The sequence below is a fragment of the Mobula hypostoma genome, chromosome 6, assembly GCF_963921235.1.
Source record: "Mobula hypostoma chromosome 6, sMobHyp1.1, whole genome shotgun sequence".
NCBI lineage: Eukaryota > Metazoa > Chordata > Chondrichthyes > Myliobatiformes > Myliobatidae > Mobula > Mobula hypostoma.
In genome coordinates, this window is record NC_086102.1 from 27,326,593 (window position 1) to 27,352,694 (window position 26,102).

At 40.4% G+C, this 26,102-nt stretch overlaps 2 protein-coding genes across 6 annotated transcripts in view; one reads left to right on the forward strand and one right to left on the reverse strand.

Annotated features, from left to right (window-relative positions):
* LOC134347884 (transmembrane protein 50B) overlaps positions 1-18,952 on the forward strand; it is a 90,282-nt gene extending 71,330 nt beyond the window's left edge. For 2 of the 5 annotated variants that reach the window (XM_063050455.1, XM_063050458.1), the window contains 5 exons: positions 408-520; positions 1,032-1,099; positions 13,341-13,433; positions 16,382-16,439; positions 17,831-18,952. In XM_063050455.1, the coding sequence (XP_062906525.1) occupies positions 408-520; positions 1,032-1,099; positions 13,341-13,433; positions 16,382-16,439; positions 17,831-17,876 (378 nt within the window). In that variant the 3' untranslated portion in view covers positions 17,877-18,952. The remainder of the gene's footprint in view (positions 1-407; positions 521-1,031; positions 1,100-13,340; positions 13,434-16,381; positions 16,440-17,830) is intronic. The other 3 variants (XM_063050453.1, XM_063050456.1, XM_063050454.1) reach the window with 2 other exon arrangements.
* A 143-nt stretch (positions 18,953-19,095) lies between these two features.
* Positions 19,096-26,102, reverse strand: part of LOC134347885 (interleukin-10 receptor subunit beta-like) — a 74,525-nt gene continuing 67,518 nt past the window's right edge. Inside the window, exon 10 of the mRNA XM_063050459.1 lies at positions 19,096-19,168. Within this exon, the coding sequence (XP_062906529.1) occupies positions 19,111-19,168 (58 nt within the window). The 3' untranslated portion in view covers positions 19,096-19,110. The remainder of the gene's footprint in view (positions 19,169-26,102) is intronic.

The following is a 26,102-nucleotide window of genomic DNA, read 5'->3' on the forward strand; positions in this document are numbered from 1 at the left end:
ATATATGTATTGATTTACTTGTTTATTTATTATTATTATTTATTTTTTTTTCTCTCTGCTAGATTATGTATTGCATTGAACTGCTGCTGCTAAGTTTCATGTCACATGCCGGTGATGATAAACCTGATTCTGATAAAGTTGATCCTTGTTCAGTAAACCAGCACAGATTTAATGGGCAAAATGGTTCCTCTCTATATCATGAGGAAATATTTCAAACCTAGCAACAGAACGTATATATGAATACTATACTTACCACTGAGATTTAGGCTAATATCTTTAAACTGCCCTTGCCATTTTACACAATGTTAATGGTTTTGGGATAAGATTACAATTGGTGCTATTTATCTGGCTTGGGACAATGAGTATAATTTATGTGCACAGATCTCTTAATGCACTTTTTGTTGTAGTTCTTCACAGGTTGGTGGATAATCATAGATGCTGCAGTTGTTTACCCAACAAATAAAGACATGAACCATGCTTTTCACACATGTGGCGTTATGTCAACTATAGCTTTCTTCATGTAAGTTCCTGTTGAAATACCCTGTTTTTGATTGTTGATTTAGCTTTCAATATGTGCTATATGAAGTTTTTTTAATGGGTTAACAACCAAGGTCGTCATAAAGGGTGTTGGCCCAAAACATTTACTGCTTATTGCCCTCCATAGATGTTGCATGATCTGCTGGGTTCCTACAACATATTGCTCTGGATTTCCAGTATCTGCAGAATCTCAAGTTTATGACCACAGTACTGTACCAGTGTTAGTTATGACTTTGTAGCAATGCTGGAACTTCAGAGTCAGAAGTTTATGTGCAGAAAGTTCACATTACCATGTTGGCGTTATAAGTGTAGCCTTTAGATTCTGAGCTTGTTTCTGGACCATCAGTTCATACCCCTGGATTAATCACTTTGCTGTTTTAACACTCAATCTAGTAATGCAGGTTGCCTAAATTGTGACAATATAGATTGCAAATGTCTATGTTACAACTTATCACTGCATTCCACATTTATAATATAACTTGTTTCCGATTTAGGATCAATGCTGTGTCTAATGGGCAGGTCCGAGGTGATGGATACAGTGAAGGCTGCTTGGGAAGGACAGGTATGGCTGTTTATCGCTTTTTTTAGTGGTTACAGTACTGTATCTTGAACATTAAAGAATAAAATTACCTCACAGCGATGTGGCAACAGAATCCATTTTACATTGCAAATGGGTAACCAGGTTCATTACACAAGCTGCGTAGCTAATTTTATTGCAAAGAAGCTGTTAAGGCAATACTACATTTGAAAGACTGATCTCACTTGGGAATAAAAAGAAAAGTCAAGAGATCAAGAGTATATATCTGCTTCCATAGATGGCCCTTCTTGCTCTACAGTTCACTGAAGAAGAGATACTAAACCGAGGTAATGTTCTTGTTCCTCCCAGTGGATTGGTGAGAAAGGGAGTGATGAATGATTAACATTTTTCAAAACTGTTTAAAAATGTCATGTCCAAATAAATTACTTGTGAACTGGAAAAAACAATGTATGAGAGACATTTAGAACAGAGATGAGGAGGAATTTCTTTAGCCAGAAGGTGGTGAATCTCTGGAATTCATTGCCACGGATGATTTGAAGGCCAACTCATTGGATATATTTAAAGTGGAGGTTGGTATGCTCTTGATTAGTAATGGTATCAAAGGTTACGGTGAGAAGTCAGGTGAATGGTGTTGAGAGAGATAATAAATCAACCATGATAGGGCACACTCGATGGGCTGAATAGCCTAATTCTGCTCTTATGACTTGTGAGGAAAGAGTACCGAGATCCTAAAAAGAGAAAGATATATTTAAAAAAGCTATGCCTGCCTTTTTGTTGGGTTTGTGGTAGCTATGGGCACCCGTATGGGTCCTAGCTATGCCTGCCTTTTTGTTGGGTTTGTGGTAGCTATGGGCACCCATATGGGTCCTAGCTATGCCTGCCTTTTTGTTGGGTTTGTGGTAGCTATGGGCACCCATATGGGTCCTAGCTATGCCTGCCTTTTTGTTGGGTTTGTGGAACAATCTATGTTCCGTGCCTATTCTAGTATCTGTCCCCCACTTTTCCTTCGCTACGTCGACAGACTGCATTGGCGCTGCTTCCTGCACACATGCAGAACTCGTTGACTTTATTAACTTTGCCTCCAACTTTCACCCTGCCCTCAAGTTTACCTGGTCCATTTCCGACACCTCCCTCCCCTTTCTAGATCTTTCTGTCTCTGTTTCTGGAGACAGCTTATCCACTGATGTCTACTATAAGCCTACTGACTCTCACAGCTATCTGGACTATTCCTCTTCTCACCCTGTCTCTTGCAAAAACACCATCCCCTTCTCGCAATTCCTCCGTCTCCGCCGCATCTGCTCTCAGGATGAGGCTTTTCATTCTAGGACGAGGGAGATGTCTTCCTTTTTTAAAGAAAGGGACTTCCCTTCCTCCACTATCAACTCTACTCTTAAACGCATCTCCCCCATTTCACGTACATCTGCTCTCACTCCATCCTCCCGCCACCCCACTAGGAATAGGGTTCCCCTGGTCCTCACCTACCACCCCACCAGCCTCCGGTCCAACATATTATTCTCCGTAACTTCCGCCACCTCCAACGGGATCCCACCACTAAGCACATCTTCCCCTCCCCCCCCCCCCGCATTCCGCAGGGATCGCTCCCTACGCAACTCCCTTGTCTATTCGTCCCCCCCATCCCTCCCCACTGATCTCCCTCCTGGCACTTATCCATGTAAGCGGAACAAGTGCTACACATGCCCTTACACTTCCTCCCTTACCACCATTCAGGGCCCCAAACAGTCCTTCCAGGTGAGGCAACACTTCACCTGTGAGTCGACTGAGGTGATATACTGCGTCCGGTGCTCCCGATGTGGCCTTTTATATATTGGCGAGACCCGACGCAGACTGGGAGACCGCTTTGCTGAACATCTACGCTCTGTCCGCCAGAGAAAGCAGGATCTCCCAGTGGCCACACATTTTAATTCCACATCCCATTCCCATTCTGACATGTTTATCCACGGCCTCCTCTACTGTAAAGATGAAGCCACACTCAGGTTGGAGGAACAACACCTTATATTCTGTCTGGGTAGCCTCCAACCTGATGGCATGAACATCGACTTCTCTAACTTGGGCTAAGGCCCCACCTCCCCCTCATACCCCATCTGTTACTTATTTTTATGCACACATTCTTTCTCTCACTCTCTTTTTTCTCCCTCTGTCCCTCTGAATATACCTCTTGCCCATCCTCTGGGTCCCCCCCACCCCCCGTCTTTCTTCCCGGACCTCCTGTCCCATGATCCTCTCATATCCCCTTTTGCCTATCACCTGTCCAGCTCTTGGCTCTATCCCTCCCCCTCCTGTCTCCTCCTATCATTTTGGATCTCCCCCTCTCCCTCCAACTTTCAAATCCCTTACTCACTCTTCCTTCAGTTAGTCCTGATGAAGGGTCTCGGCCTGAAACGTCGACTGCACCTCTTCCTACAGATGCTGCCTGGCCTGCTGCGTTCACCAGCAACTTTGATGTGTGTTGCTTAAAAAAAGTGAAAACTATTTGCATTTTGCATAGGTACAGAATGACTGAAAATATTTTTAAAAAAATAATATAATCACCTGGTTCAATTTTTTTGTGAGCAGATCTCATGAAATGAGACTGAAGATTTAAAAAAAAAGCACCTATATTTAGGGGGAAAAAGTGTTCACCACATCAATTCTGTAACTAGATAGTGCAGTTTGATGCATTGATCTTGCTCCTTTGGGCAGATAAGTAGAGCATATATCTCTTATAACATCTGATAACATCACTTGTGAGTGGTTAAAGATTAAAATTATTCCTGTACTGAATTTTAAGATTAATTGAAAGCAAGTTATTTTTGTTAGCCTCTGAGAAAATCATAGCTTTTGTTTTGTTCTTTTGCTAAGTTATTTTGCAAGTTAATTTCCCATCAAATCCTCCAAACCATGTGCAGGAGCTGATACCAATGTTGAATGATTTCTGATTCAGTAATTCTAACCTGCATTTCAATGCATTAAGCACAATGTGCTGCACTGGAAAACTGTGGTAAGTAGAGATCAAAGAGAGAAGTGCAAAGCGGATAAGAGTTTGAAGTGCGGGGAAGGTAACTAGTTTGGATGCAGGTCATAGGAACAAATCACTTTCTGAACCCCTGTACTGTGCTGGTTTTCTGGAACCAGAAACTACTTGTTTTTTTACCCCCAAGTGTTTCCTTGCCACAGGTAGAGTTTACAGACTTGCTCGATCCTGTTCTTGCACAACAAGCATGTAAGTAATTTTGAACAAGATTTACTGTTCAGACAACAATCACATATGACTCCAGCTGTTCCCGTGGTTAAAAATCAACAAGTGAATCAGTAGATCAAAAATTGAATCTTCCTGGTAATTTTGGCTCTTACAGTATATTGTGTAATACTTTCACTGATGGGGAATTATAACAGCTTTACCTTTTAGAGTCATTCATCTCTCTTCAAATAATTTTCCCTGCTCCGCGATTGAAGAGTGATGGCACACCCATTGCAGAGGTATTTACTTGCAATAGGAATTCAAACAAATATTGATGTCAGTAGAAAATGTACAGATGGTCACTTGGTTGATTCCACTTTGAAATCAAAGTCAGAGTACCATCAAGTGATGATTCAGAGAATATTCATTTTAGGCCATAAGATACATGTTATTCAGGGGATCGAGTCTGTGCAGCTGTTCCATCATGGCTAATTTATTATCCCTCTTAACCACATTCTTCTGTCTTATCCTCGTAACCTTTGACATCCTTACTAATCAAGAACCTATCAACCTCTGCTTTAAATATATCCAGTGACTTGGCCTCCACTGCCATCTGTGGTAATGAATTCCACAGATTCACCACCATTTGGCTAAAAGTTCTCATTATTTGTTAGATGTTTTAAAATACAAGTCTGTCAGTATCTGGAAAGAGGAATATTTTAATGTGATGACTGGTTTAAATTTGAGATTTGGGCCATTCCGTTTTTAAATGTTGACGAATATGTATATTTTTATCACTCCCTAAAGTAACTTCTTTTCAACTGGGTTGTGTACCCCAGCTGCTTCTCGGTATTTTATTGTGGTAAGAATGACTAATGTTTCTCCTAAAAGAAACTATTGAAGTTCATATTACTGATGTTCGTATTATACTGTTGGGACAACAACAATATGTAAAATAACTTTTTTCCCCTTTATTGCCAAATTTAATTATTACTGTTCAACCGTCAGATTCCTGAACCTATGGACTAATTTTTAAGACTCTGCACTTATGTTCTCAATTTTTTTGTATTTGCACAGATTATTTTCTTTTCAACATTCATTGCTTGTCAGTCTTTGTTTAATTTGTTTAATTTTTCATTGATTCTATGTTTATTTCTTTGTTCTAATATCTGCAAGAAAATGACCTACACATACAGTGCTTTGATAATAAATTTACTTTGAACTTCAGACTTTGAACATTTCAAGAAAACAGGCCTGTGTAATCTATAGCAACTGCCACCAAATAAGAAGGCAGTTCCCAGGAATTTGCTACTTTCATCAAGAGTTATATGTTCACAACCTCCGCTCAATTTCAGTCTCTACAAATAACATCTAATTCTTGCAATTCATCTTGCAATTCAGTATTACATTGTTTTGAAGATTGCTTTGTTTCAACTGTACACCATGAATGGTAGTGACATGGACGTTGATTATATGAAGTGAAAGCAATTGAGTGTTTTCCTTAATGTTACCACAAAATATATGTGTTACTATCGTTCAATAGATAGAAGAATTCCTACTTTGCTAATGAGGTGAGGAAAAATACTTGTGCATTTACAGTACAACTCTGACGATCTGCTGTTCAATTATTTGGATGGTTCAGCACTGGCTCATATGGTGAAGATTGTAATTTTCACTCACCTGGGCCCCTGTTCCTTCACTCCCTTCCTAATCATCACATCACTGATCCTACACTCCCTATGCCAGTTCCCCGTTCCCACACCCCTGCTACTGGCTGGGACCCCAGTTCCCACATTTTTTTTTCAAAAATTCTCTGGTTCACTGAAGTGTTACTGTGTAGTGTCTTTTACAGAAGTGAACTAAAAGCATGCTGAGTGCACCAAGCCTCTTGAGGAAAAGCTCTGGTATTTACACCTCAAGCACAGCCCTTCCACTTTGCAACAGTGTTTCTCACAATGACCACTCCTGAGGACAAATCTAATGTGGATTCAGAATTTCACTTAAAACAGATTGGTTAATAACTCCAGATTCCCTTCCCTAAAAATTATATTGAACCGGATTAGAACTCTACTGATTGTGTTTATTTGGTGCTGCCTTTAGAAACATAGAAAACTTACAGCACAGTACAGGCCCTTTGGCCCACAGTGTTGTGCCAAATATGTCCCAACCTTAGAAATTACTAGGCTTACCTATAGCCCTCTATTTTACTAAGCTCCATGTACGTATCTAAAAATCTCTTAAAAGACCCTATCGTATCCGCCTCTACCACCATTGCTGGCAGCCCATTCCATACACTCACCACTCTCTGAGTAAAAAAACTTACCCGTGACATCTCCTCAGTACCTACTCCCCAGCACCTTAAACCTGTGTCCTCTTGTGGCAACCATTTCAGCCCTGGGAAAAAGCCTCTGACTATCCACACCTCTGACAGCCCTCCACACTATCCACAACACCTCCAACCTTTGTGTCATCAGCAAGCTTACTAACCCATCCCTCCACTTCCTCATCCAGGTCATCTATAAAAATCACGAAGAGTAAGGGTCCCAGAACAGATCCCTGAGGCACTCCACTGGTGACTGACCTCCATACAGAATATGGCCCATCTACAACCACTCTTTGCCTTCCGTGGGCAAGCCAGTTCTGGATCCACAAAGCAATGTCCCCTTGGATCCCATACCTCCTTACTTTCTCAATAAGCCTTGCATGGGGTACCTTATCAAATGCCTTGATGAAATCCATATACACTACATCTACTGCTCTTCCTTCATCAATGTATTTAGTCACATCCTCAAAAAATTCAATCAGGCTTGTAAATCATGACCTACCCTTGACAAAGCCGTGCTGACTACTCCTAATCATATTATACCTCACCAAATGTTCATAAATCCTGCCTCTCAGGATCTTCTTCAACAACTTACCAACCACTGAGGTAAGACTCACTGGTCTATAATTTCCTGGGCTATCTCTACTCCCTTTCTTGAATAAAGGAACAACATCCGCAACCCTCCAATCCTCTGGAACCTCTCCTGTCCCCATTGATGATGCAAAGATCATTGCCAGAGGCTCAGCAATCTCCTCCCTCGCTTCCCACAGTAGCCTGGGGTACATCTCTTCCGGTCCCAGTGACTTATCCAGCTTGATGCTTTTCAAAAGCTCCAGCACATCCTCTTTCTTAATATCTACATGCTCAAGCTTTTCAGTCCGCTGCAAGTCATCACTACAATCACCAAGATCCTTTTCCATCGTGAATACTGAAGTAAAGTATTCATTAAGTACCTCTGCTGCCTCCTCTGGTTCCATACACACTTTCCCACTGTCACACTTGATAGGTCCTATTCTTTCACATCTTGTCCTCTTGCTCTTCATGTACTTGTAGAATGCCTTGGGGTTTCCTTAATCCTGCCTGCCAAGGCCTTCTCATGGCCCCTTCTGGCTCTCCTAATTTCCTTCTTAAACTCCTTCCTGTTAGCCTTATAATCTTCTAGATTCTCTAACATTACCTAGTTCTCTGAACCTTTTGTAAGCTTTTCTTTCCTTCTTGACTAGATTTATTACAGCCTTTGCACACCATGGTTCCTGTACCCTTCCATAACTTCCCTGTCTCATTGGAACGTACCTATGCAAAACCCCACACAAATATCCCCTGAACATTTGCCACATTTCTTCCGTACTTTTCCCTGAGAACACCTGTTTCCAATTTAAGCCTCCAATTTCCTGCCTGATAGCCTCATAATTCCTCTTACTCCAATTAAACACTTTTCTAACTTGTCTGTTCCTATCTCTCTTCAATGCTATTGTAAATGAGATAGAATTATGATCACTATCTCCAAAATGCTCTCCCACTGAGAGTCTGACACCTGACCAGGTTGATTTCCCAATACCAAATCAAGTACAGCCTCTCCTCTTGTAGGCTTATCTATGTATCGTTCAAGAAACCTTCCTGAATACACCTAACAAACTACACCCCATCTAAGCCCCTTGCTCTAGGGAGATACCAATCGATATTTGGGAAATTAAAATCTCCCATCACGACAACCCTGTTATTATTACACCTTTCCAGGATCTGTTTCTCTATCTGCTCCTCGCTATCCCTGTTACTTTTGGGTGGCCTATAAAAAACACCCAGTAAAATTATTGACCCCTTCTTGTTCCTAACCTCCACCCACAGAGACTCCATAGACAATCCCTCCATGGTGTCCACCTTTTCTGCAGCCGTGACACTGTCTCTGATCAACAGTGCCACGCCCCCACCTCTTTTACCTCCCTCCCTGTTCTTTCTGAAACACATAAAGCCCAGCACTTGAAGTAACCATTCCTGTTCCTGGGCCATCCAAGTCTCCGTAATGGCCACCACATCGTATCTCCAAGTACTGATCCATGCTCTAACCTCATCCGCTTTGTTCACAACACTCCTTGTGTTCAAATAGACACATCTCAAACCTTCGGTCTGAGCGCGTCCCTTCTTTATCACCTGCCTATCCTCCCTCTCGCACTGTATCCAAACTTTTTCTATTTGTGAGCCAACCGCCTCTTTTGTTTTTCCCACCTCCCAACAATCCTAGTTTAAACTCTCCCCAATAACCTTAGCAAACCTCCCCACCAGGAATATTAGTCCCCCTAAGATTCAAATGCAACCTGTCCTTTTTGTACAGGTCATTCCTGTCCCAAAAGAGGTCCCAATGATCCAGAAATCTGAATCCCTGCCCCCTGCTCCAATCCCTCAGCCACGCATTTATCCTCCAACTCATTCTATTCCTATTCTCACTGTCGCGTTGGTGTTGTTATAACAAGCAACATGTAGCTGTTCTTCATTTGGCACTGTTTAAAGAATAACTAGTTCCACGCTATAGATTATGGCCACCAGTTGTCTTACTTTATTTTGCATTTTGTTGTTTGAAAGCTTTTTGCCTTCCATTGATTGTTCTATCAATTTTTAAGTCCTATTTGCACAGACTTCATGTTCCTTAACTTGGCCTGATCTTTATTCTGTTCCTGAGCAAATTTAAAGAATGCTGAACTTAAATGAGCAGCACAGATATATCACATCACAGTACATATTCATGTTCTAATTGAAATGATTGTGTTAGGTGTAGATGGTGGATTTGATTCCTAGAAATTTGCAACAGGATATGACTCAAATTTCCAAGTAGATTATCCACAACTAGCCCAAACAAAGCAAATGCCACTTGTCTCCTTTCGGTTGTATCAGTGAAAGTTATGGTTTATAATTATTAAAAAATCATAAAAATTATCCTAGAAATACATAAGTTATAGTCAGTGAAATGTATTTAAAGAGAAAGTATATACAGAGACTGGCACCTAGCTAGCTATTTGGATAGATTGGCCTGAACTGGCCGCAAAACAACTATATCTGTATCTATATCTGGGTATCCTAACTTCTGCTATCCCAAGACCTTTTCCTCAATCTGTAAGTCTACAATCAGAAGTGTGGGAATATTCTTCAGTTCCCAGCGCCTTTCAAGAAAGTTGATACTATTCATCTGTTTGAATGATGCTCTACAAAATAGGAAAAAAAGACTGCATAACAAGATATTAGTGCAAAAGAAAAGACACAAAATCCATGGTAGTGCAAGAGGCAGTTTATAGTGCTTTGTTGCTGAGGTGGGATATGGGTTGTGCAGATAGGTTCAAGAACCTGATGCTTGTAGGAAAGTAGCAGTTCCTGAAACTCAAAGCTGGAACTTCAGACCTTTGTGTACCTTCTGCCTGACGACAAAAGCAAAAAAGAACATGGCCTGGATGGTGGAGGTTCTTAATGATAAATGGTGCCTTGAGACAGCACTTCCTCTAGATGCTGTCAATGGTGGCACCTATGAATGGGCTGAGGGTATTTGAGGATGGGCAATAAATTCTGGCTTTGCACACAATGGCCAGATCCCAGAATGACGTTTTTTATTAAAGCAGCCCCTCTAATTCATTTGAAACATTCACTGCTTCACCAGAGAAGCATGCCAGTGAAATTATACATATTATAAGTTATTGTAGTTTCTACTAGAGCATCTTTAAAAGAAGAATGGAACCGTGAATTTGACCATAAATGAGATTTGAGAACAGATGAGACTGGCTGTCTGGGACAAAAAGGATGTGGTTTTCAAAAATAGTTCTATGCTTATGGCAGCAACAGAGTTGTCACTGCTGACAGGCCAGTTTTAATAATAACAGATAAGTGCTTTCCCAGAGTATAGATGTACTTATCCTCAGAAAAGTATTAATTTGGAAAGATGCATGAAGCAAATGCTCTAAATAAATATGTCACTTTGATTATTTGTTCAGATGGGAACTTCTTGATGCCTTGCATTTTAAAAGTGTATTTACATTTTAAACAGTACATTGGTCTAAATGAAGGCAACCTCGAGAAGTAACTAAAGACCTTTATTCTGGTGTTGATCTGAGTTTCTTATGAGGCTATAATACTCTCTTCCAACTTCCAGCTATATCTTCTTCATCCATAACCGTTCACTTTTTAAATTTCTCCACAATTCTATTTTGCTCCTTCCTCTGCCCATTCATTTCTGAAATGAGCTTCCTTTCTACCCTTGGCCTTGATCCTACAAGATGCAGATCTCTGTTAAATTGCTCTTCAGGGCTGTGTTAAGGGCTTAATTAGGAAGGGGAAAAAAGATTATGAGAGAAAACTGGCGGGGAACATAAAAACGGACTGTAAAAGCTTTTATAGATATGTAAAAAGGAAAAGACTGGTAGAGACAAATGTAGGTCCCCTGCAGACAAAAACAGGTGAATTGATTATGGGGAACAAGGACATGGCAGACCAATTGAATAATTACTTTGGTTCTGTCTTCACTAAGGAGGACATAAATAATCTTCCAGAAATAGTAAGGGACAGAGGGTCCAGTGAGATGGAGGAACTGAGTGAAATACATGTTAGTAGGGAAGTGGTGTTAGGTAAATTGAAGGGATTGAAGGCAGATAAATCCCCAGGGCCAGATGGTGTGCATCCTAGAGTGCTTAAGGAAGTAGCCCAAGAAATAGTGGATGCATTAGTGATAATTTTTCAAAACTCGTTAGATTCTGGACTAGTTCCTGAGGATTGGAGGGTGGCTAATGTAACTCCACTTTTTAAAAAAGGAGGGAGAGAGAAACCGGGGAATTATAGACCGGTTAGCCTAACGTCGGTGGTGGGGAAACTGCTGGAGTCAGTTATCAAGGATGTGATAACAGCACATTTGGAAAGCGGTGAAATGATCGGACAAAGTCAGCATGGATTTGTGAAAGGAAAATCATGTCTGACGAATCTCATAGAATTTTTTGAGGATGTAACTAGTAGAGTGGATAGGGGAGAACCAGTGGATGTGGTATATTTAGATTTTCAAAAGGCTTTTGACAAGGTCCCACACAGGAGATTAGTGTGCAAACTTAAAGCACACAGTATTGGGGGTAAGGTATTGGTGTGGGTGGAGAATTGGTTAGCAGACAGGAAGCAAAGAGTGGGAATAAACGGGACCTTTTCAGAATGGCAGGCAGTGACTAGTGGGGTACCGCAAGGCTCAGTGCTGGGACCCCAGTTGTTTACAATATATATTAATGACTTGGATGAGGGAATTAAATGCAGCATCTCCAAGTTTGCAGATGACACGAAGCTGGGCGGCAGTGTTAGCTGTGAGGAGGATGCTAAGAGGATGCAGGGTGACTTGGATAGGTTGGGTGAGTGGGCAAATTCATGGCAGATGCAATTTAATGTGGATAAATGTGAAGTTATCCACTTTGGTGGCAAAAATAGGAAAACAGATTATTATCTGAATGGTGGCTGATTAGGAAAAGGGGAGGTGCAACGAGACCTGGGTGTCATTATACACCAGTCATTGAAAGTGGGCATGCAGGTACAGCAGGCGGTGAAAAAGGCGAATGGTATGCTGGCATTTATAGCGAGAGGATTCGAGTACAGGAGCAGGGAGGTACTACTGCAGTTGTACAAGGCCTTGGTGAGACCACACCTGGAGTATTGTGTGCAGTTTTGGTCCCCTAATCTGAGGAAAGACATCCTTGCCTTAGAGGGAGTACAAAGAAGGTTCACCAGATTGATTCCTGGGATGGCAGGACTTTCATATGAAGAAAGACTGGATGAACTGGGCTTGTACTCGTTGGAATTTAGAAGATTGAGGGGGGATCTGATTGAAACGTATAAGATCCTAAAGGGATTGGACAGGCTAGATGCAGGAAGATTGTTCCCGATGTTGGGGAAGTCCAGAACGAGGGGCCACAGTTTGAGGATAGAGGGGAAGCCTTTTAGGACCGAGATTAGGAAAAACTTCTTCACACAGAGAGTGGTGAATCTGTGGAATTCTCTGCCACAGGAAACTGTTGAGGCCAGTTCATTGGCTATGTTTAAGAGGGAGTTAGATATGGCCCTTGTGGCTACAGGGGTCAGGGGGTATGGAGGGAAGGCTGGGGCGGGGTTCTGAGTTGGATGATCAGCCATGATCATAATAAATGGTGGTGCAGGCTCGAAGGGTCGAATGGCCTACTCCTGCACCTATTTTCTATGTTTCTATGTGTTACTGAATTAGCCTGAGCTTCCTTTTATTCTGTTCTAGTTACTGTCTGTCAGTTTCATACAATTCAAATGAGTACCAACATTTCCTCTTCACCAAAGCCCCCTAAGACTTCTACCTTTCCTTTCCATTCACCATTGACACAGCTAAGATACACTGTGGCACGTTCCCCATTGAGGTAGAGATGAAACATTTGTGGCTTAAATTAGGAGGTCACCAGTAACCCCCCTTCCTTCAAGGCCTGTTCCATGGATGATTCTTTCACTTCATTCACGTTCCTTTGTTAGAACCTGTCCTTTTCATTACCTTCCTGCATTCACAACTATCTGCTGCCCTCCCAAATCTACCTCCAGAACTTCTACAGCTATATATTGATTGAATAAATTCTGGCTTTTCATTGTTCAGCCATTCCAGTTTTGTCCAAATGTTCTTTGGGAAAGTTTATATGGGAAAGCCTTTGGGAAAGTTTATATGGGTAATTTGGGTAAACTGAGTGGGAGTAAATGCAGCCCTGTTAATGATTTTTGTACTGATTTTCTACATTTTTTTTCTACAGGTGCGAGAATCTGGCTTTTCATTGGCTTCATGCTAATGTTTGGATCTCTCATAGCTTCCATGTGGATCCTATTCGGGGCATATGTTGTACCAAGTAAGTTTTTTTTGGTCCTATAAATTGATAATTAACTTATTAGGTTGAGGTTGTGCAACCCTTATCCAAAATGTTTAGAGCCACAGATCTTTTGGAATTTTGAAATATTTGCATCTATATAATGAGCTACCTTGGGGATGGGACCCAAGACTAAACATGAAATCCATTTACGTTACATGTACGGCTTGTACATATGCCCGGAAAGTAGTTTTGTATAATATTTTCAATAACTTTGTGCATAAAACAATAATGTCTACATTAAACCATCAGAAAGGTAAGCTATCACTACCTTGGCCACCCAGGTGGACAGTCAGTGGCTGTTTGGCATCACTATCCTTCCCTACTCTGAATCTATGTGTTACCAGTAAGCAGTCATTATCTTACACTTGTTCATCACATATATGCACTGATGCAGCTGTCAAGCATGTCAGATTTTCGTTAGTGACAATCTTGGCCAACTCATCAATGAATTTGTCTGCTGCTTCATGGTCAGCAGACACTTTATCACCACAAAGTTTTACAAATTTAATGCTGTGTCTTTTCTTAAATTTCTGCAATCAGCCTGCTGAATATTCACAATTACCTTCAATTTTCAGTTAACCGTGATAGATCTTGGTTTCATGATTAAACGGCATACATTCACTCCATTGATGAACCCACTCTTTCAGTTATGATTAAGATGTTCATTTTTCACTTTATGCAGTGTTTCTATATTTCATTAACTACTTTCTGTCCTTATGTAAGGTCACTTCACCAAACTGTGGTGCACAGAGATCTGCACATTGCCTAGGAACCTTCCCCACGCCTTGTGGAATTTTCCATTTGTGACGGCCTGCCAGCGCTCAAAAAAAAAATTGGGGTTTTGGGGTTTTTCAGATTTTGGAATTTTGGATAAGGGCTGCTAAATCTGTATTGCTTTTGCTATTCTCACAACACGCTGGAGGAACTCAGCAGGTCAGGCAGCATCCGTAGAAAAGATCGGTCGACATTTCGGGCCAGAACCCTTCGTCAGGACTGTACCTGACAAAGGGTTCCGGCCCGAAACGTCGACCGATCTTTTGCACGGATGCTGCCCGACCTGCTGAGATCCTCCAGTGTGTTGAGAGTGTTGCTTTGACCCCAGCATCTGCAGATTATTTTGTGTTTGCTTTTGCTATTGCTTAGCTGGACATTGTATGCAGTTTTATTTACATTACATCTCAACAGATTTAAATTGCATTTCAACTGATTTACTGCATGTGAAAAACATTGAGAAGGACAATGTCACTCATTTGGTATTTTGTATGAGCCCAATTTCCTCAGATAATAGGACTGGCAGTTTATCTTCAAACTTCTTGTGGTCTTCAATGGATGGATAAAGGATAGCAATTGTTCTTTTTTTTGTTTAGTACAGAAACAAAGCAGGAAGGTTAGCTTAGCTGTGGCTAACAAGGAGAATTATTAGATCAAGGAGGAGCTATATGAAGTGGTCTGGGAAGCAGCAAGAGAAAGAAAGAACCAAGAGATTAATTTTAATGTGTGGGGCTGGGGGGGTGGGGAGGAAGTGAGTTGAAGATAAACTTGCAAGGAACATTAATAACTTACTGTAAAAGTTTATATTAATATGTAAGCACAGTACATATATAAAGATAAATGTAAACTTCTTACACACAGAAATGGGAAATTATGGGGTACAGAGGAGTGGCAGCACAGTCAAACAAATTCTTTGGTTCATTCTCCACAAAGGGGTATACAAATAACCCAGAATTATTGGGGAATCCATAATATCGTGAAATGGAGAAATTGAAGTGAATCTATCTTAGCAGTGAAGTTATGTTAGGAAAATTGATGGGATTGAAAACCAGTAAATCTCCCCAGTCAATAGACTGCATCCTAGAACATTTAAATAACCCCAGAAAATTGAGGAAGTGTTGGTAGGTAATTTCCAACATTGTTTTGGTCATCACATCAGTTCCAATGAATCAGAAGATAGCAAATGTACTCTCCATTTTTAAAAATAGAGGGAGGGAGAAAGCTGTAATATTGGTCAGTTAGCCTAACATTGGTAGTGGAGAAATGCCAAAGTCTGTTTTTAAAAATTTTGCGGGTGTAGTAAACTATAATGGATGAGGGTAAATCTGTAGACATTTGGCCTTTCAGAGGGCTTTAACAAGGTTGAACCTAAGGGAATGGAGTGAAAAATTAAAACTTGTAATAAGGTCAAGACATAGAACTAGTTTGTGGACAGGAAATAGGTCATTTTCTGAATGTCAAGCAATGACTAATGATACATTGCTGCAGGGTTCGATACAAACTGTGCTATTCACAATGTCTATCAATGATCTAATGGGGGTGTTACATGTAAATCTCCCAAATGTGCTAAGAATTCGAAGATGGGAGTAGGTGTGAACTGTGACAAGAATGTAAAATTTGAACAGGTTAAATGGGTGGGGAAAATACTTGGCAGATGGAGTAATGTAAGGTTAAAAGGGAGTTTCAGGATTTGGATCCAGTGAGGATAAGTGAATATTTCCATTTTATAATATTGGTTAACTGGAGGGAACTTGCACGTGAGGTTCCTTTGTACCAGTCACTTTTCTAGATGGTGAGTTTGAAAGCATCATCAAAGATGCATTTATTCTTGAGTGAAAATCTGAAGTGAATCGTCACACTTGAGGTAAAATCTTCATTTCAGAGGAAGTACACAGCATGTCTTGATAAGGTTTTGTTTAATTGTACATAAACAGGAAGTGCTTTCAGGTGGTTGAGTGAAATTTTCAAATGCAAGTGAGCATTTTCAGCATCACTTGCTTTTGTAGTTAATTTCCTATTTTGCTGTACCAAACATCAATACAAGCAATAATTCCTGACTGTAATTATTAGAATTGTTTAATCAGAGTCTGTACCATCTAACTTTTCCATTTATATTGATATATTCTTGTGCTAATTTTCATGTTTATTTGTTACAGAGGCTAACGTTTATCCAGGCCTGGCTGTTTTCTTTCAGAATGCACTAATATTTTTTAGGTAAGCAAATTATTTCATTTGGAAAATGCAGTTACTGTGCAGATTCTTGGAAAGTTTAAGAATTTCTCTTATTGATTCTCCAAGATCAAAATAAGTGAAGGCAATGAGGGGTCTCCTTGGATCTTTAGAAAATCATGAGGGACATAGATAAGGTGAATGATCACAGTCTTTTTTCCCAGGAAAGAGGAATCTGAAACTAAAGGGCATGGGCTTCAATTGAAGTGGACAAGTTTTTCCACACAGAGGTTGGTGGGTATATGGAGCAAGCTGGCAGGTGCAGTAGTAGAGGGATGAACAATCTGAACATGTGAACAAGTACATGGAAAGGAAAGGCCTAAAGGGATATGAGCTAAAGGCAGGCAAATGGGACAAACTCAAATAGGTGTTTGACCAGCACAGATAATTGGGTCATTTGGTGTCAGATTATAAACCACCCGGGCAGAATATGAGGTGTTGTTACTCTAGTTTGCACTTAGCCTCACAATGACAGCAGAGAAGGCTGAGGACAGACATGCCAGTTTGAGAATGGGGAGGAGAATGAAAACGGCTAGTACTGAGAACATGAAAATTTGAATTCTGCCACTTCTGGTAAACTGCTCCCCCTCTTCTCTTTCCTCCAGAACTACCCGCTGTTGCCCCAGCTCCCATCATCTTGTTTATTTCCCCTCTACCCACACCATCTACTCTGCCCACCTCCGTCCCTTGATTCTGTGCTCCACCTTCCTCTATAGGATTCCATTATCTTCAGCCCTTTGTCACCTCCACCTGTCATATTCCAGCTTTTGTCGTCATTTCCGTAAGACATAGGAGCAGAATTAGGCTGTTAGGTCCGTTGAATCTGCTTCACCATTTGATCATGACTTGTTTATTATTCCCCCTCAATCCTTCTGTCTTCTCTCTGTAATCTTTGATAGCAGTACTAATCAAGGACCTATCAATCTCTGCTTTAAATATACCCAATGACTTGGCCTCCACGGTTGTCTATGGCAATGAATTCCACAGATTCACCATCCTCTAGCAAAAGAAATTCCTCCCCTCATTTCTGTAAAAAGAATTTCTCCTCATCTTTCCACTCTTCCCTCATTTGCCTATCACCTCTTCTGACCTGGATCCACCAATGGCTTGCTCGCCCTATACCTTTCCTTTACTTCTTTTATACTGGCTGTCTCTTCTATCTTTCAGTCTAGATGAAGGGTCTGGATCCAAAACATCAACTGTCCATTTCCCTGCATAGATGCTGCTGACTTCCTCCAGTAGTTTGTGTTGCTTTGAATTGTTTGATGTTCTGATAATAGCATTTTAACTTTTTTTGTTAAATGTGAGTAAACCTTTTACACCAAAATCATGAATATTGAAAGTTACTAAGCATCTTGCCTTATCTACTTTTGCAGCAGCCTGATCTATAAATTTGGGAGAACAGAGGAGCTTTGGGCATAAGACCTGTTCCATTTCAGCACTGAGCTGACTCAGGATGTTCTGCACTTAAACAGAACCTACAAATACACATTGCTTTGTACCTTTTGGCCAAATAGTAATTTAAATAATTTTAGTAATATCTACAAAACAATTCTTGGAAAAACTCATTGCATTTTACCAACATCTAAGCTTAGAAATTCACACCCTTGTTGCTGGGCTAAACACTAACCTCATACAGCCAATGCATTGTAATGTGACAAAGTTAATTCCATTGAAATCAATGGAATAAATCATACAATACCAAGATGCTACAATGCAACATATTTGGGTGTAAATTTCCAGGGCTTAATTTTGTAGTTTGATAACTATGTTTGAAACTTTTAATGAGTCATGTTAAGTGAATGATGCACTGTTTGAGCTGATAACTGCAATATGACTGCTAGTCCAGTCCATTGAATAAAACGTGGATGTGTTTTATTATTATTGCTGCTTTTCAGTCTTAAAAAGAAATCTGCACCCTAAGCATTGTAAACTTTGGATTTAGACAAAATATTTGTAGAAAAGAATGCCTATTGTATTGTTTTAAATTTTAACAGCCATAAAGGCAATTACTGAATCAGAATGTTTGCTCCAAATTTTATTACTGTCTGAAGAAAGAATGCCACTATTAAATATCAGCTTTTACTTTTATTCGCTCATGAGAATATTTATGAAATAAACCTTGTGTTATATTTTCTTGTTGAGTTCTCTGTTAACAAAACTTGTGAAAGAAGGTTTCCTTTGTGAAGCTGGAGAAAATGATTCTTTGAGGTCTTCAAATGGCAGATTTTATTAGTGTGATTTCTTTTCCCCCTTGTTATTTGGAGTTTCCTGCTATTTATTGGGTCAGCTGTTCTTTTGCTATGAATACTTTAAATTTCTTGTTTACCCCATAGCAAAAAAAGTGTCTGCAAGTTGTACTAAATTAATAATTGTTGAACCACAGTGAAACAATTCAAAATAAATTTATTATCAAAATAAATATATGTTACCATATACTACCTGAGATTCATTTTCTTGCGGGCATTCACAATAGAACAAAAATGCAATAAAGATCAATGAAAAGCTGTACTCAAAGACTGACAAAAAAAAGTGCAAAAGAAGACTAACTGTGGAAATACCAAAAATAATAAGTAATATTGAGAACACAAGTTATAGAATCCTTGGAAGTGAGTCCATAGGTTGTAGATTCAGTTCAGTGTTGAGATGAGTGAGGTTATCCACGCTGATGCAGGGGCCTGATGGTTGAAGGGTTATAACTGTAGTAATGATCTGTAGAAAAGAACCAACTTAATCTTTATCACTTCAACTCAATTAATCTATCTTTGTTCTCATTTCTCCATGACCCTTCACCACTAACCCTAAAAGGTGGTGTATTAAATTTCAATTGATCCAGCATTCAGAGCTGATTGTACACAAATCTTAGATTTTCATAACTTTATGTGAAACAATGTTTCTTGATTAAGATTGCTAAATCGTTAGCTCTAATGCCAGCCATAGGAATTATTCTCATTCTCTATATTTGAAGTTTCATAGTTAAATCAATCTTCTACATTTGAGAGAATACACTTTTGTTTCACAATAATCCCTGAAATGATTACTAAATTGGTGACTCTGCGTGGCTGTCCCTCCTAGCTTAGTGCATCTCTTCTCCAGTGCAGTGCCCAATTATGATCATAAAATCCAAATTGGGTTTGATCAAGTTACTGCAACTGTTCACTCACTGTTGAGTTCCAATTCTTTGTAGATGGGTTTGTAAATCAAAAGTGGATGTGCTTGCCATTTGCCACTTTGAAATTCACCCACCACAACTTTACTCACACACTTAAATCGTCTTCTACCCTTTTAACATCCTGTTCGTACCTGAGCTACTAAATTAGTGACAGCATCTCAACTTGAATGCTCAGCTTGTGTTTTCTACGTGTTATTTATGTACATGTGTACCCTTGCTCTGGATTTCAGAGACCTTTAATCCCTTTGAGTTTCCACTTGCATGCTTCCATGTGGCATCTTTGTTTTGTAGCTCTTCTGGGTATCTATTTTTTTCCCAGCATTTATGACTTTTCATGAGCAAAAAGAAGAGATTTGTCTTTAGGTAATTTGTCCTGCGTTTGCAATTGTCTTTGAATACTTTCTGCGTAGGCAACTACCTTCTTAACTCTTGGATTTTTATCTTCAATTCAAAGTCTTCGCTGTGATATACTTGTCACAAGCCTTATTGTGATTGGAGAGCTGGGGAATACAGACCAAGTGAGGGCAAGAGCATTGCAGATGGAATAATAATGTGGAGGTCATCAACTTTAGTGCAGGAGAGAGAAGGAGTGTAATTTTTTTTAAATGGTGGACTAGCTGGGAAATGGTATGCTAAAAGGGATTTTCTATTTACACAAGTCACAAAGTTAACTTGAAGATGCAGCAAGCAATTAGGAAGGCAAACGGGATTGGTCATCATTATGAGAGAATTTGACTAAAAGGAATAAAGGCCACGCTGCAATTACATAGACCCTTGGTTACCTTTGGAATATTGGTCACAGTATTGGCAGAAAAAGGATCTACTTACCATTGAGGGAATGTTTAGGACCAATAAACACATTGCACTTTAAATTAAGTTTGTTTATGATTGTCTTTGGTGCAGACTGTTACTGAATTCTGAACTGAAATCAATAGGCATATTGGGAGCAGACATTGAAGGCCGGCGTGATCTTGCGGAATAGTGAAACAGGCTCAAAAGACCAGATGGCTTGCCCCTTCTACTTAATTTTCTCCCTGTGAAACTCAATACCTAATGCAGTTGCATATTATAGCTGACTTACAAGACTGGTTTATCTCAGATTTCCAGTTTCAAAAGTAGAGAAATGCGGTTGCCTACGGTAGATAGCTACAGTGGTGCTAGAAAGTTTGTGAACCCTGTAGACTTTTCTCTATTTCTGCATAAGAGACTTCTTTGGACTTTCTGACTAACAGACCCCAATCAGTTAAGTTAGACAACCTCTCCTCCTCCACTCTCACCCTGAACACCGGCGAGCCTCAAGGCTGTGTGCTGAGCCCTCTTCTATACTCCCTTTTCAGCTATGACTGCGTTCCTGTACATGGTTCTAACTCCATAATCAAGTTCGCAGACGACACCACGGTGGTTGGCCTGATCAGGGGGGATGACAAGTTGGCCTACAGGGACGAGGTCCAGCACCTGTCCGCATGGTGTGCTGACAACAACCTGGCCCTTAACACACAGAAGACCAAGGAGATCATTGTGGACTTAAAGGCATGCTAGGAGCCACACTCACGTCCCCATCTACATCAACAGAGCTGTAGTGGAGCGTGTATCAAGCTTCAAACCCCTTGGTGTCCACATTTCCGAGGATCTCACCTGGTCACTGAACTCCTCCATCCTGATCAAAAAGGCGCAACAGCGCCTTTATTTCCTGCGGAGCATCAAGAAAGTTCACCTCTGTCCCAGGATACTGACGGACTTTTACCGCTGTACCATTAAGAGCATACTCACCAGCTGCATCTCAGTGTGGTATGGCAATTGTCCCGTATTGGACTGCAAAGCACTCCAGTGTGTGGTGAAAACTGCCCAGCGGATTATCGGCACCCAATTGCCCACCATTGAGAACATCTACCATAAACGCTGCCTGGGCAGGGCGAAAAGCATTATCAAGGATGCATCTCACCCTAACCATGGACTTTTTACTCTCCTCCCATCCGGTAGGCGCTACAGGAGCCTCCGCTCCCGCACCAGCAGGCACAGGAAGAGCTTCTTCCCTGAGGCTGTGACCCTGCTGAACCTCACATCACAGCACTAAGCAGCCATATTGTACTGTCTCAGTACTTTTATATTTGTATGCCATAGCACTTTTTATTCACAGTTATTTTGTAAATAACACTATTCTTTGCATTTCTGGTTAGATGCAAACTGCATTCCATTGGCTTTCTATCTGTACTCGGCACAATGACATAAAGTTGAATCTAATCTAATAAGTATGACCTAAAATGTGATCAGACCTTCACACAAGTCCTAAGCCTATATAATGAGAGCCCAGTTAAACAAATAACACAAAAATATACTTCTTCATTTATTGAGAAAAATGATCCAATATCATATGTATTTGTTTATATATAAAGACACATGAAGTCAGGTTACTGACAGAGCCTGCTCTTCTGAAGAAAGATCTGTTTATGTGCACCATGCATGATGCAAAACAACTTTCAGAGGACCTTAGAAGAAAAATTGTAGAGATGCAGGAAGCTGGAAAAGGCTACAAAAGCATTTTTAAAGACCTGGGTGTTCATCAGTAAGAGATCTGGTCTACAAATGGAGGAAATTCAATACTGTTGCTACTCTCCTTGGGAGTGGACATCCTACAAAGATCACATCAAGAGCACAACATGTAATGCTGAAGGAAGTGAAAAAGAACCCAAGGGTAACAGCAAAAGACCTGCAGAAATCTCTAGAACTTGCTGAAGACTCTATAAGAAAAAAGAACTGAACAAGAATGGTGTTCATGGAAGGACACCACAGAGGAAACCACTACTCTCCAAAAATACACATTGCTGTATGTCTGAAGTTTGCAAAAGACCACCTAGATGTTCTACAATGCCTCTGGCACAATGTTGTGTATACAGATGAAACAAAAGTAGAACTTTTTGGCAGAAATGCATATTGCTTCTTTTGGGGGTGGACAAAGGACAATACACACCAACACCAAAACCTCATCCCAACTGCAAAGCATGGTGGAAGGAACATCATGGTTTGGGGCTGCTTTGCTGCCTCAGGACCTGGACAGCTTGCAATTGTTGAGACAATGAATTCAAAAATGTATCAAAATATTACACGAGAATGTCAGGGTAGCAGTTCGTAGCCTGAAGCTTAATAGGAGTTGGATAATGCAATAAGACATTGATCTGACAGACAAGAGTACATCAACAACAGAATGGTTTAAAAAGACGAAAATCTGTATCTTGGGATGGCTGAGTCAAAGTCCTGACCTTAATCCCATAGAAATGTTGTGGAAGGACCTGAAGCAAGCGGTTCATGCAAGGAAGCCCATCAACATCCCAGAGTTGAAGCAGTTTTGTAAGGAGGAATGACTTAAAATTCCTCCAAGCCAATATTCAGGATTGATCAGCAATTACCGGAAATGTTTAGTGTAAGTTATTGCTGTAAAAGGGGGTCACACAAGTTACTGAAAGCAAAGGCTCACATACTTTTCCAACTAATACATGTAATATTTGATAATTTTTCTCAATAAGTACATGAACAAGTATATTTTTGTGTTATTTATTTAATTGGGCTCTCATAATACAGTCTTAGGATGCATGAAGATCTGATCACATTTTAGGTCATATTTATGCATAAACAGAGAAAATTCTACAGGGTTCACAAACTTCCCAGCACCCCTGTATATCATGTTGATTCTGCCTGCTAAGAAGGTCCTGAAACAATCTGAAATGCCCTCAAGTGTTGGAAAAGTTCTGGAATCTCCACTAATTCCACACATGTAACAAATATGATTTGTGAAAAGAGTTTTTGTTCATCTTTTACAAGAGAATCATCTCCTTGCTATTTAAGTACAAAACTAGCACCTTGACTTCACATTTTTTCAACGGGCGGGAAGGGCTGACATGCTGATTGGCAGCAAATAGCCTATCTGGAGGTCAATCCTTTAAGTCGTACTCCAAGTGGCTGTCCCACACAAAATAGATTAAATTAGAATTAGATGAGATTTATTTATTAATCACATGTACATCAAAGCAGTGAAATAATTGTGCTGTTGTTAATGCAAATCTGAGAATGTGCCCATAAATGAAAAAGACTGCGGACGCTATAATTCTGACAAAATCAGAAAATACTGGAAAAACTTAGCGGGTCAAGCAGCATCTGTGAAAGAAATGGTCAGCGTTTTGGATCAACAATCTTCTCAATTAAGGAGGTGCAAGTGGCTTTGTACAAAATTGCTATGTTTAAGCTTTCTTTTGGCAGGATCTTGCAATGGCTGATATTTTTATATCAAAATAAACTTTATTCATAATAAAAAAGTTATTTACAAGAATAAACTGTGCAATGCCTTTTCATTCTTACATTCATAGACAAAGTTTTAAGTAGTGTTCTATTACATTCCTTAAAACCAATAGGACTGTTGCCACTTTAAGCACCCCCCCCCCCCCCGGGGTAATACACTACAACAATGAAGGGGCTTCCTCACTCCACCTCACTCTCCAGTAGTGGAACAACCCCATACTGTGGCCCTTCCTCGTTGAGCTCCTGTGGTGGCTGCACCAAACTTCAGTGCATCTCTCAGCACATACTCCTGCAGCCTGGAAAGTGCCATTTGGCAACATTCCTCTACAAACATCTTGATGTGAGGAGAAACCAACAAGTTTCAGCCAGACTAAAGGACGTCTTTCACCGATTTGATCTGCCAGTAGCACTTGATGGCTGCACTGGATGAGCCATGACACAGAACTTTTGCATTTTTGTCCACACCCACCTGGCAAATCTCGAGTCCGCAAAGAGGTGAGCAACCATCTTCGATTGGACGAGGTTGTTTACAGAGAACAAAGTGTCTGGCAAATAGGAGGCTTTAAAAGTATAATGTCAAGAGTTCCAAGCCTACACTTTACTGTTCAGATGAAAGGTAAGGCTAGCAGGTTTAGGGAACCCTGTTTGATGAAAGGTATTGAGTCTCTAGTTAAAAGGTGGGAGGCATGCAATGTGCATAAGCATTTAGGAACTAGTGAATCTCTTAAATGCAGGCCTATAATAGTTATTAAGAGAGAAATTAGGAGGACAAAAAGAGGATATGAGAAGGATCTGACTGGAAAGGCGAGGCAAAATCCCAAAAAGATTCAATAGGTATATAAATAGTAAAAGAAATGCAAGGGAGAGAATAGGTTCCCCTAGAGATCAATATTGATGATTGGGGAACCAAAGGAAATGGATGAGTTTTACAATGAATATTTCTCTTCAGTTTTTACTGCAAAATAATAGGAAAGTTAAAATGTGGGAAATCTGTTGTTTTGAACCACATACAAATTAGTAGAGAGAAGATTTTTGGAAGCTTTAAGGTCATTAAAGTGGATAACTTCGCTGGTGCATTTTCAGAACTTGTGGGAAGCTGGAGAAGAAATCGCAGAGGCCCTTGCTGAGATTTTTATTCATCTTTGGCCAGAGGTGAGATGAGGACTGGAGAGTGGCCATTATTTAAAAAGGGTAGCAAAAACAAGCCAGGAAGCTACAAGCCAGTGAGTCTGACATCAGTGGGGTATAAATTGTGCCCTGGTGTCAGAGACCGGGTCTGATTCAGGGCAGTCAGCTTGGCATTGCCCGTGGGAATTTATGTTTGAAAAATCTCTTGAAGTTCTTCCATGAGGGTAGGGTAGTAGAGGTTGTCTATGTGAACTTTAGCAAGGCCTTTGACAAGGTCTCTCATGGAAGATAGACTCGAAGGTAGGATTGCAAGTGTTCCAGAGGGAACTGGATTCATAATTAGCTTGGTAGGAAGCAGAAGTTGGGGGTTGTTTCTCAGGCTGGAGGCCTGTGTGTTCGATCGGTGCTGGGACCTTTCTTTTAATTTGTATAAGGGATTTGGACGTGAGTGTACAAGGCGCGGTTAGAAAATTTGCAGACGGTATTAAAATAGGTTGTGTTGTAGATATTCTAGAAAGTTATGAAAAATTACATTTCTCTGGATTGGAAAGCAATTTACAAATCCTCAGCCCACATACCTTATCAAGATCCCCCTGTAATTTTTCATAAACTTCCAGAATATCTACAGCACAACCTATTTTAGTATCATCTGCAAACTTTCTAACCATGCCTTGTACACTCACGTCCAAATCATTTATACAAATTAAAAACAAAAGGTCCCAGCACCGACTGAACACACAGGCCTCTGGCCTGAGAAACAATCCTATGTCCCCTTTCCTCCTCTATTACTTCTGGCAGCGTGTCCCGGGCATTTACCATCCTCTGTGTAAAAACTTGCCCTGCACATCCACTTTAAACTTCTCCTCCCCTTTTTAATTTGACATTTCTACCCTAGTAAAAGGATTTCTTGCTATCTACCCTATCTATGTGTCTCATAACTTCAGTAACCTTTAGAAAGTTCCATTAACACTCCATTATCATGTTCTGTCCTCTGAGGTCTCCAATGCATTCTGCCTCTCGCTCCACAAAACTGACAGTCTGCAGCCAGATCAGCCTAA